This window comes from Elgaria multicarinata, chromosome 4, assembly GCF_023053635.1.
Source record: "Elgaria multicarinata webbii isolate HBS135686 ecotype San Diego chromosome 4, rElgMul1.1.pri, whole genome shotgun sequence".
Lineage (NCBI taxonomy): Eukaryota > Metazoa > Chordata > Lepidosauria > Squamata > Anguidae > Elgaria > Elgaria multicarinata.
Window position 1 is genome coordinate 82623749 of NC_086174.1, and position 12852 is coordinate 82636600.

The following is a 12852-nucleotide window of genomic DNA, read 5'->3' on the forward strand; positions in this document are numbered from 1 at the left end:
AGAATAACTTTAAAATCCACTGCTACAATAAGTTTGCAAGTTATGTGAAAAAAGCTCAGTGTATAAAAGTACTTTGACAGAGTCACTGGCCATTTGTTCACGTTCAGTATCTTCCATGTATAGTAGACCTAGGTGTGTGTCTTTTCATTTCTGTCATTCTCTCCCCTTACCCCAATATTTTTTCTTTGGAACTTACTAATTGTAGGTTTGCCATGGCTATTCAACTTTAATGTGAAGTTTTATCCACCTGATCCTTCACAGTTAACAGAAGACATCACCAGGTATGTTATTAAGATGTACTCTCAGGCTTTGAATCATGTTTTAAAATATAGATATGGAAGTATCTGTAGAATTTTATGTATCATAGTGCCTAGAAGAAAATGGTCAAGATACAAAATAGCATAAATAGTTCCTCACCTATTTCTTTGTAATATTTGGAGGCATGTGTTACCATCACCTTGGTCTGGATTCCAAGGTGTTTCCCATGGGTCTAGGATAGTATGAAAGATAAAATAGGAGCAGCAAGTGGAAATGTATCTTGCAAAAAAATACTTCAGATGAATTTCAGAAAAAAGGGAGCTAATGCAACTTGTTGATGCTTTTTATTGTTGAAGAAGGGCTGAATCGATAGCAAATGTTCAAACAGCTTAGGTCATAGGAAGGGTAAGTGAAGGCAAAAACTTTTTTCCTATTGAAAGAATGCTTCAATAAGGATATTTGATTTGATATGTTCTGTCCTCAACAGATATGAATCTGTTATGGATATCTGAAAGCTCTTGAGCTGGAACTAGTATAACATCCACTCCTAGTTCGGGGAAATACTCCCAACTTTTGACTTTGAACCAGCTGCTTGCATTCTTACAGTTAAACTCCTCAGTCTCATCTGCCAACAACACCCTTCCCAAGCAGTTTATTATACTTGTGTCCAAGTTTGCCAGAATTCAGTGAGTTTAGATTCCCAGTATTGTTATGCCTACTTTTGTGGGTGGGGGCTTGGTTTTTCATGGGAAACACAATTTGGGGACTTGCAGTTGAATTAATAATAAAGACTTTTGGAGAAGCATTGCAATGTACAATATACAAGTTATAGTTTTATGTGCATAGTTTGTACATATTAACAGATCATCTTTCTTCACTGTTTGCCAAACATATAACCTATGTAACTAACCACTCAGAACATGAAGGCTTTCTTTCCTTACTGTGAAAGTCATAGTTTAAACTAGCATGCAATAACAGGCTGTTCTGCAACCTAGTTGAAATATTACAAAAAGTAAAATGGAAGATGAAAATGAATAATACCTAATATGCACTTTTTTGTACTTAGCAGCTAAAGTATATATTGACCATTCTTTAAAGCACCCGTTTTTATGGCAGCACATTGGCGCCACGGGCCCTCAAATCCCCGCGTTTACGCTCCTTCGCGTTGTCCCCACATGAAGAGAGAACGCGGGGGTTGTGACAGGAGGGGAGGGAGGAACTGCTCTGCTGCGCAACTGGATGGGTGCTGCTACAACTTGGCGCATCCCTCCTCGGTCCCCCCCCCCTTTCCTTGCTCTCCCGGGAGGATGGAGCTGATCTTGGCTCTCCCCAGAGGATGCGAGGCGGTGGCCTGGGGGCCGAAGGCGAGAGTGAGGGGGTTGTAACGGGGGGGGAAGAGGAGCTGCCTCCCCTTTGTCTTGGCGCCCCAGCGCCCCATCCATATATATTTTTTAGGGTTTTTCACAGAGTTGCGGAGGCAGCTGAGCCGTCAGTCGACTTGCTTGGCTGTCCCCTCCTACCTGTCCAGGCCCATTGCACTTTGCTCCACTTTGAGGTTGTTTTTCCCTCTTTAATTGCACTGCTTCGTGGGCCCACGGAGGCATGTAGCTGGCCCAGTGGCCATTTGGCTCACTGCACCACCCCCTCCCCCTGTCTCTGCCGATGGTGACCCAATCAGGGTTCGCCAGAGGCTGGGGAAACGCCTCTGGCGGGGGATAGACAGAAGATGCAGGTCTGCCCCTCACTGGCTTGAAAAAGTTGGGGTAAGTGCCTGACCTTTTTAAAGTGGGGCTTCGGTGGAATGCCTCAGGAGGGATCCGTGATGGTGGCTACGTCAAATAGATGACCTGCTGCCACTGCGGATCCACCATGGGCCAAACCCCTCGTCAAGACAGGCCCAAAGTTGTGCAGATTGCCTTAATCGATAAAAACTAAATATTCTTTTTACGTTTCCTGACATGTCAAAATAAGTAAGAAATGCTTGTCATATCTATGCCATTTTTCTTCTTTCAGGTATTTTCTGTGCTTGCAGCTTCGTCATGATATTGCTTCTGGGCGTCTACCATGTTCCTTTGTGACTCATGCTCTCCTTGGTTCATATACTCTGCAAGCTGAACTAGGTGACTATGATCCAGAGGAGCACAACAATGACTACATAGGGGAATTCCAGTTTGCACCTAACCAGACAAAAGAGATGGAAGAAAAAGTAGTAGAGTTACATAAAACACACAGGTGTGTTGCTTTCCAAATACTTGAGTTACATTCCTTTTCTCTTTGCTAGTAGGACATAGTAATGGATTCTGGATGGAATCCCAATAGCTAGAATGTCTCTGTACTCCTTTATACCGTTAATTCGTAACATTTGGGAAAGCTCAAACTTGATGTGTTTTTTGTTCTTAGACTGTCCATGAAAAGTCAGCCAAAGGTGGGTCATTTGACTTAGCCAGCAAAAGTAATAGTAAACATTTCTGATGGAAAGGTTCACAGAGCTTACACTTGTAAATTGAAAACCTACTCAGTGATATTTATCCTCACAATGAACTTCAGCAGTTGTGGCTACCGGCCTGATGCCCCATGCTTGATTCTTCCAAATAAGGCAGGATGGGTGGGTGTTATTTGATCCTGGAAGTAATATCCTAGTGAATTTGAGTGGTGTGATGATGCATTTTGGACAAACAAGTTCTTAACTTGTCCCAGAAACTTTTATAATGATGATTACTGGGGGAGAACGAGATTGATTTAAATGTATGGGGTTTAAGTCATTTTGAAAATAGGTTGTAGATACAATCTTGAACAAAGCAACTTCTTACATTTCAGAATACATAGTTTTTCATTTTTGCATCTTTATCAATAAAGGAGATGGATGCCAGATAAGCACTTCCACGGAAGTCTTTTGCTGCTTTCCCACACGTGAGATAATGTAGTTCAGAGCCCTTAAGATCTAGGTTCTGTTGTTTCCTTGGCTTAAAAATTGACTTCTCAAAAATGCCAGGGCTGTGGCCTGCATTATTTGAGCTTTCCCCATTTTTCAAACTGAAATGTTTATGAACAACTTGGAGTTGTATCAGGGTTTAACAGAATTTGGCCACTCTGGCCTTAGCTAGACCTAAGGTTTGTCCCGGGGTCGTCCCTGCCTGCTCCCGGGATCCCCTGTGTGTCATTTACATGGACAGGGATGACCCTGGGACGATCCTGGGATAAACCTTAGGTCTAGCTAAGGCCTCTGTTGCCAAGTGTCCTATCAGCTTTTCTGGAGACGCAAGGGTGAATCGTTGTTAGTGCTGAATATGAAGATTCCATTTAGCTAAGATAATATGCCATTGAGGGACAGGTACTGTTATACTCTGAGAAGGCATCTGGCTGGTTGCTACAATCAAAATGCTGCTCTAGATAGACCTTGGTCTGATAGTGCAAGGCTTACGTTGTTGAACATGCTAATTTTGCTTTTGACTTTTCCCTTTCTAAATACTTCCAGGGGTTTGACTCCGGCGCAGGCAGATTCCCAATTCTTAGAAAATGCCAAAAGACTTTCCATGTATGGAGTGGATTTACACCATGCTAAGGTATTGGCCAGCATTTCTATAGAACACAAACCTTTATTTAGAAAATAACAGGCTCAAGTACCAAAACTATCTTTTTGCACAATGCATAGGATTGTGTTGTTTGTGAGGAATGCCAGGGCTGTTGGCTCCAACTCAAGCTTACAGGAGGCTTTTGGAGGACAATGGGCTAGAAAAGTACCCAAAGTGTGTGTGTTCCACTCCTTCCACTCTCATCATTTCATGCTAGCTTAGGCCTTTGAGTGGTAATGCCTGTTTTAGAATGCTTTGAGTGGCAGCAGTATATGGATGGAGATTCTCATGTCTGGAGTTATACTCTTCCCCTCTCAACACCTCCCCCTGTCAAAATGACTGCTTCCTCCATGAACCGTTGTGGGACTGGAAAAAGGCACCACGTTCCTTCATCTCCAGCCAGTTTCATGGGAGTGGGAAGAGAGAAGGAGTGAGTCAGACTTACTACCATCAATCCAACAACTGTCCTTCTATCTAGGTAATAGAGGGAAATAGCGGTGATCCTCTTCCAACAAGTATCGGAAGTAGAGAAAGGAATATAATGGTGTCTCTTCATACACAAGGATAGCAAATCTGGAAGAGCATTGCCGGGGGAGGGGGGAATTAACATTGTAGGAGACAAGAAACTTTCAGGGCATTTAGGTGGTAGCAGGTGGGCCTTTCTTTTTCTTATTTTTTATTTTTTGTATATAATACTGCACTTTGGTAGTCCTGTGCATACCAGTTTAGAAGCAAAATAATTTTGCCCCAAATAAGGTAGTGGTTTCTCCATACCTTGGGGATTCCAAGGTATGGAGAAACCATAACAAAAGGTATGGAGAAACCAAGGTATGGAGAAACCTTGGAATAGCTTGTGAAAGTCCTGTGGGTTACAGAATGTTTTGATGGTGACAGTTGGTGGGGGAAAGAAAAATGCAGGGGAGAAAATGAACTTGCTCAAGCTTTTAGCAACTTTTCTCCAATACTGATACCGCTAGGAAGAAGACTACGAAACACCATGCAAGTATTTGGACAGCTATTGAGTAAAATAATTAAGCTCAAATGGAAATGATCACAAAACAGATTAGGTTTGGCCACAATTTTTCCAGCATTGGTATTGTTTTGCCTGTGTGTGACACCCCTACAGACTTCAAGGAAAATAGGAAAAGACCCACAGGGTTGCCTCATTCTCATGCAGCCCCCTGCCACATTGGATCAGGTCACAGAAAAACAGGTCTCTTGTGTGGCTGTGACTGCATTTGAAGAGTACCTGTGTGAAAGCTGTACACATATATTTGGGAGTAATACCTTTGAACACATTGGAAGTTGCTTCTGCATAAACCTCCATAGACTTGCGATGTACAGTCGTGTGAAAAAGAAAGTACACCCTCTTGGAATTTTATGATTTTACATATCAGGACATAGCAGGTCTAAAAATTAGGTAAATACAACCTCAGATGAACAACAACACATGACATATTACACCGTGTCATGATTTATTTAACAGAAATAAAGCCAAAATGGAGAAGCCATGTGTGAAAAAGTAAGTACACCTTATGATTCAATAGCTTGTAGAACCACATTTAGCAGCAATAACTTGAAGTAATCGTTTTCTGTATGACTTTATCAGTCTCTCACATCGTTGTGGAGGAATTTTGGCCCACTCTTCTTTACAACGTTGCTTCAGTTCATTGAGGTTTGAGGGCATTTGTTTATGCACAGCTCTCTTAAGGTCCCGCCACAGCATTTCAATCGGGTTGAGGTCTGGACTTTGACTGGGCCATTGCAACACCTTGATTCTTTCTTTTTCAGCCATTCTGTTGTAGATTTGCTGGTGTGCTTGGGATCATTGTCCTGTTGCATGACCCAATTTCGGCCAAGCTTTAGCTGTCGGACAGATGGCCTCACATTTGACTCTAGAATACTTTGGTATACAGAGGAGTTCATGGTCGACTCAATGACTGCAAGGTTCCCAGGTCCTGTGGCTGCAAAACAAGCCCAAATCATCATCCCTCCACCACCGTGCTTGACAGTTGGTATGGGGTGTTTGTGCTGATATGCTGTGTTTAGTTTTCACCAAACGTGGCGCTGTGCATTATGGCCAAACATCTCCACTTGGGTCTCGTCTGTTCAAAGGACATTGTTCCAGAAGTCTTGTGGTTTGTTCAGATGCAACTTTGCAAACCTAAGCCGTGCTGCCATGTTCTTTTTAGAGAGAAGAGGCTTTCTCCTGGCAACCCTTCCAAACAAACCATACTTGTTCAGTCTTTTTGTAATTGTACTGTCATGAACTTTAACATTTAACATGCTCACTGAGGCCTGTAGAGTCTGAGATGTAACTCTTGGGTTTTTTGCAATTTCTCTGAGCATTGCACGGTCTGACCTTGGGGTGATTTTGCTGGGACGTCCTCTCCTGGGAAGATTGACAACAGTCTTGAATGTTTTTCACTTTTGAATCATCTTTCTCACTGTAGAATGATGGACTTTAAATTGTTTAGAAATGGCCTCATAACCCTTCCCAGATTGATGGGCAGCAGCAATTGCTTCTTTAAGATCACTGCTGATCCTCCTCTGCATTGTGTTAACACACACCTGAATGCTCCAGACCAGCAAACTGAAAAAACTTTGGTTTTTATAGAGGTGGTCATACTTGCTGATGAGCATTTGATTAGCATGGGCATTTGATTAGCAGCACCTGTCTGCTACTTAGCATCTTAATTCCTATGGAAGCAGTAAGGGTGTACTTACTTTTTCACACATGGCTTCTCCATTTTGGCTTTATTTCTGTTAAATAAATCATGACACGGTGTAATATGTCATGTGTTGTTGTTCATCTGAGGTTGTATTTACCTAATTTTTAGATCTGCTTAGGAACAGATGATTGTTATTATGTCCTGATATGTAAAATCATACAATTCCAAGACGGTGTACTTTCTTTTTCACACGACTGTATATCTCTGTGATTACTATCTCTCTACCCACTTTACATCTCGAAGCTCTCTTCTATATTTACACTGTTGATCTTTCTATACTTGCCTTTCTTTGTTTTTTGGATTTTTCCATCACAGTTTTTTCTTGGTTTCAGTCTACTCTTCCTGTTACATCTTTAAAAGGTAGTCATGTTTTTTGCTCTATCAAAGCAGTGATCCTGAAGGCTCTGTCCTGGGCTGCTCCTATTCACTTATTATAGCCTTATCTACTATTTTGGTCTCTTATTGCTTTTATATTCATGCTCTCTTAATTTTCTGTTTTGTATCTGATCTCTCTTGCTAATATTTTTGCTGCCTTTTCTGCTATTTTTTCACTAGTAAGCTTCTCAGTGAAAGTCTGATTCTTTCAAAACTTGAGTTTTTTCTTTCCCCTTGTCCTTGCTAAACATGTTTTGATTCCTCTCTTATATCAAGTCTCATAGAATCCTGCCATTTAATTATTATTTCTAAAATATGTAATTTTCTCACTGCGTATAATAATGCACTAATATTTGTGATAGCATTTCATGTATTCCATTTTGGTTTTGTCTCTACTTCTAAAGCTCTTTGTTATGTTCTAAGATCTTGGTGCTCAGCTAATTTTCCATGCCTGTCATTTTGTTCAACTTAGTGTACTCTCCTGCTGTTTTTTAGTGTCTTTTTTTCTCATTCCTACAATATTCAAATTAAAATTGTTTTCACTATTGTCTCGATAGGATTCTGAAGGTGTAGACATCATGCTGGGTGTGTGTGCCAATGGGTTACTCATTTACAAGGACAGACTCCGGATCAACCGTTTTGCTTGGCCCAAAATTTTGAAGATTTCTTATAAACGCAGTAACTTCTATATTAAAGTCAGACCGACTGAGGTAAGTATTTTTTTTTATAATTCACATCTCAGGAGTTGGATGAAGATATGGTCCAATCTTTAAACAGTTCATATTGTGAATAATGTCGGGATATGTCTGCACAGTGTAGTTTTTTGGCAGATACTAGTTCTTATATGCTGGTAGTTTTCTTCCTGAATAACTGGGCAGACCACTGTCCTGAAAAGCTTTTGTTTTAAATGATAGGCTGTCATATTCTTAAAGCAGCAGTTCTGCAGCTCCATGTTTATATCATTGGGCTCTCACTGCAGTGATCTAGTTTGTTTGTTTTGAAAAAATACTTAAACGCATGGTGGAGACTGGTTCTTATTCATGTTCATAATAGGTTTTTCCATAAACAATGCTTCGGCTTCTGAAAGTCAAAAGCACTTTGCTTTCTTGTTGCTTCAGATTTCAGAAGTAAATATCAGATCCATTTAGAATGAATAGTGAGAGATGAGTAAATCTTCTTTTTTGAAAGCAGCACAACAGTTTGAACCCCACTGAAAATGTGTATGAAATTGAGATTGTGAATGATACTTAAAGGAAATGGATATCCTACTAACTAGATAGTCTGTAATCTAATACACGTACTCTTGTTTTTGAACAAATTATGTACTAGTGCCATGTATTTCAAATAGAACATTTACATGTTCTTGAAGATTCATTTAAAATAGGCCATGATCCAAAGATGTTATATGTACCTGTTGCAAGGCCTATGATACAGCCAAGATACTTTTAATTTTTCAGACACCAACTTCTGCTGTCACAGCAAGCCACAGTTTAGTTTACAAATAGCTTGCCTCTTTGACTTTCAGAACATTGAAGAAAAAACTTCAAAGAAAGCACTTGTTGTTCATGTGGCTGCCATCTGTATGTGCATTATATCATCTTTGGATAGTGGCTAGGAATGAGCACATGGTCCACATGCACCCTTCCTGGCCTTTTGTTGGGTCCCGACTGCCACGGTGGCAAAACATTTGATGGATTGCCACCAAATTTCAGTGGCAGTGGTCAAAAAGAGCCAATTTAGCTTTAAAACTAAATGTGCATGCGTCAATTGGCCAGTTGTTTTTGCTGCTGCCATGCCAGTGTGGTACCAAGGGGGCAGCTTCTAGGGTGGTGGGGGAGAATTGGCCCCTGGAATCCTGGAAGTTGCCCACCTTGCCCTAGAGTTTATTCTTAGGATGGGTTAAAAATATTCTATTTCACTTTCCATAGCTTGCCCATGAGCCTTCAGAAAATAGACAAAATACAAATGCAATATATTAAACAAGTATGTCAGCCTATTACAAATGCAGTACATAATATGATTCCCTAACAGTGCAATCCTATGTATGAGTCCAGTGGGACTTACTTCCTACTAAATATGTAAGATTGCAGCTGTAATCTTATTTTATTTGTAATAGCTTAGCTATAATAAGTGAAAACCTTTTTGTACAATATTTAGACTGCCTCCTGAAAGATCTTGAAACTTAGTTTGAAAGCTTTTTCTGCAGAATTCCATTTTTCTTTGAACAACTTTAAATGGTTATTTGCTGGCTAGTCATAAAAGCTCCCATAATACTAAACCGTTACTCATTCATGTGTGTGCATGCTTTCTCTTTATTTTTCTTTGCCAGAGAAGAGTGGTTATTGGCATATGCACTGCAATTCAGGTAGTACAGTTAGGTTAGAAATATGACAGCTCTTCAGCATTTCAAATTTTAAGAAGTGAGAAATGCTGTAGTTGAAATAACTGCACTCCTAGATTTTTACCTAGCCAACACTGAGCTTTCAGAAATTGTATTAATTTTGGTGTGTGGAATTTTTTCAGTTGGAACAGTTCGAGAGTACTATTGGTTTTAAGCTGCCAAACCATCGCGCTGCGAAGAGGTTATGGAAAGTTTGTGTCGAGCATCATACTTTTTATAGGTAAAATTTTATATTCCATAATCGTTGGATATGAGTCCCCATGTCTTTTCCTTTCTGGAAAGAAAAGCACAGTTGGGAGGGCAGTTTTGATTGGAAATGGCCCATAGAGAACGGTGTTAAACACCCCCATGCTACTGCTCCAGCAAAATTTGCAGCCCCTCATGCCAGCATTAAAAAAAAAAATCCTTAGGAGACAGCGATGCATGTCTCACATTTTCTTTGATTTGACCCTTATAATATCTCTATACTGAAACACATGTTCTATCACATTTCTAACCACCTCTGTAGGTTAAAATCCCCTATCTTATTAAAATTATCTCAGTCTGCCGGTATTACAAAGCAAATAAAACACATTACATTTCTGTGTTTTGTATTAGGATATTTTCCCTCCCCCGTAAAATGTTAAGTGATTTCATGGTTTCTTCTGTCGTGAGCAATGTTGTGCTATAGTGTGTTTGGGTGGCTGGGGTAGTGAGAAGAGGATCATATGTATGTGTGTAACTGGGAAGTTATACGAGTGGGCAGTAGTGGAATGGAGGGAATACGTACAGACGTGACATTTCAGAAATTAACATGTGTTCATTAATTATTTTGCATTTGTTAGACTGAGTATAAAAGTAGTGAGGTAATTGAACTTTGAAGTCTTCGAACACATACAGACATACCTATAGCTAGGAGCTAATGGGATTTTTTTCCCCCCTGACTTGCTAGGGGAGCTTAGATTCCTCCTGCATTTTTTTTCAAACACCTACATGCCTCCAAACAGAAAACCAATGTCCTCTTTCTTTTTCACCACCACCTCACCTCTCTGTGCTTCAGGAGGGCTTTCTGCCTTTTCTGTTTCCCAAGCTGTTTCCAAGTTTATCCATTTTTAAAATGGTTCACTGTCTTCTAAAGAAGCAAGAAAAGCAGAATAACCATTCTTTTTTTTTAAAGCTTTGTGGAGGGTTGGGAGGTGGCTCCATGATTGTGACAAGGGGCAAACCAATCAGTGCTGTGCACATCCTTTTCAGCTGCAAACGGGAATAATGGGTTTTCCCTGAGCTAGAGGCTTATGAGAAAGTAGTATGTTGTCTGAACAAAAAATGGCCAAGAATTATTCTGTTGAGGAGTCAGTATTCAAATGATATATGTCTGGATGCAGCTGTAATGAATGTAAGTACATTCAGTGTAAGTGCATTCATTAATAGCCATAAGTAATTATTTCATAAACCGTAGGCTTGGGAAGTTAAGTGGGGCAGGAGCAAGTCCTATATGGTAAAGGTAACTTTTACTGATACCTGGCAATTAATCGCCATTTCCCATTTAATTAAAATAAAAATCCATAAAACAGCAAGCCATAACACAATTTTAAAAAACCTATACAGCAGAAACAAAGTTAACAGCCAGCTCCAGACACTCTTGGATGAGACTGATTATCTGGATCCATTTCAGTCGGGTTTCAGGCCCGGCTTTGGCACGGAAACAGCCTTGGTCGCCCTGTATGATGACCTATGTCGGGAGAAGAACAGGGGGAGTGTGACTTTGTTGATTCTCCTTGATCTCTCAGCGGCTTTCGATACCATCGACCATGGTATCCTTCTGGAACGTCTGGCTGAGTTGGGAGTGGGGGGCACTGCATTGCAGTGGTTCCGCTCCTACTTAGCAGGACGGCTCCAGAAGGTGGTGCTTGGGGGACATTGCTCGGCCCCGTGGACTCTTCAGTATGGAGTTCCGCAGGGATCGGTCTTGTCCCCCATCCTGTTTAACATGTACATGAAACCGTTGGGTGCGGTCATCCGGAGTTTTGGAGTGCGCTGTCATCAGTACGCTGACGACACGCAGCTCTACTGCTCCTTTTCATCCTCATCAGCTGTGGCTGTGGATGTGCTGAACCGGTGCTTGGCTGCGACAATGGACTGGATGAGGGCTAATAAACTGAAGCTCAATCCAGACAAGACTGAGATGCTGCTGGTGGGTGGTTCCTCTGATCGGATGGGGGGTGTTCAACCGGTTCTGGATGGGGTTGCACTCCCCCTGAAGGAGCAGGTTCGTAGCTTGGGGGTTCTCCTAGAACCATCTTTGTCACTTGAGGCTCAGGTGGCCTCGGTGGCACGGAGTGCTTTCTACCAACTTCGGTTGGTGGCCCAGCTACGCCCCTATCTGGACAGGGATAACCTAGCTTCAGTTGTCCATACTCTGGTAACTTCCAAATTAGATTACTGCAATGCCCTCTACATGGGGCTGCCTTTGAAGACGGTCCAGAAGCTGCAGCTTGTGCAAAATGCGGCGGCCAGATTGATAGCTGGAACAGGGAGGTTTGAGCATGTAACACCGATTCTGGCCCGCTTGCATTGGCTGCCTATATGTTTCCGAGCCCAATTCAAGGTGCTGGTCTTAACCTATAAAGCCCTACATGGCTTGGGACCACAATACCTGATGGAACGCCTCTCCCGACATGAACCTACCCGTACACTGCGCTCAACATCTAAGGTCCTCCTCCGAGTGCCTACTCCAAGGGAAGCTCGGAGGATGGCAACAAGGGAGAGGGCCTTTTCAGTGGTGGCCCCCCGACTGTGGAATGATCTCCCCGATGAGGCTCGCCTGGCGCCAACATTGTTATCTTTTCGGCGCCAGGTCAAGACTTTTCTCTTCTCCCAGGCATTTTTAACAGCATTTTAACAGTATTTAACAACGTTAAGTTTGTTTTTAATGGACCCCACAATTGTTGTTTTGAAATGGATACTGTTGTTTTTATACTGTTTTTATGTGTGTGTGTGTATTTTTAAATTGTATACTTTTAATGTTTACTATTTTTAAATGTTGTAAACCGCCCAGAGAGCTTCGGCTGTGGGGCGGTATATAAATGTAATTAAATAAATAAATAAATAAATAAAATAAATAACAGCCGTAGAACTGAACTCTAGTAGAAAAGGCACATAAAATAAAATTGGTTTTGTCTGGTTCCTGAAGGAAAGTGGCATAGGTGCCAGACACACTTCGTTGAAGACGGTGTTCCACTATCAGGATGCCTCAACTAAACTTTATCGGTAGCCATCTACTTTACCACCAATGGAGAGGGGGCACCTGGAGGAGGGGCTGTGATCTCCATAGACTAACACATTCATACAGGAGTAGGCCATCTTTCAGATACTCTGGTTATTGTCTATTTAGGATTTTATAGGTGGTATGAGGTCAGCCCCAGCAATACATTGAACACCAATGTAGTTCTTTCACCACTTGTCTGTTTATGCAGCAAATCAATAATGTCACTGCAGTGTTTTTGGACTGACATTTCCAGATGCTTTTCAAAGG

The 12852-nt window shown here is 41.4% G+C and overlaps 1 protein-coding gene across 8 annotated transcripts in view; it reads left to right on the plus strand.

Annotated features, from left to right (window-relative positions):
* The window catches only part of EPB41L2 (erythrocyte membrane protein band 4.1 like 2), a 114024-nt gene that overhangs the window by 70626 nt on the left and 30546 nt on the right, over positions 1-12852 (plus strand). For all 8 annotated transcript variants that reach the window (XM_063124680.1, XM_063124687.1, XM_063124683.1 and 5 more), the window contains exons 6-10: positions 206-281; positions 2272-2490; positions 3734-3821; positions 7495-7647; positions 9461-9558. In XM_063124680.1, coding sequence (XP_062980750.1) covers positions 206-281; positions 2272-2490; positions 3734-3821; positions 7495-7647; positions 9461-9558 — 634 coding nt within the window. The remainder of the gene's footprint in view (positions 1-205; positions 282-2271; positions 2491-3733; positions 3822-7494; positions 7648-9460; positions 9559-12852) is intronic.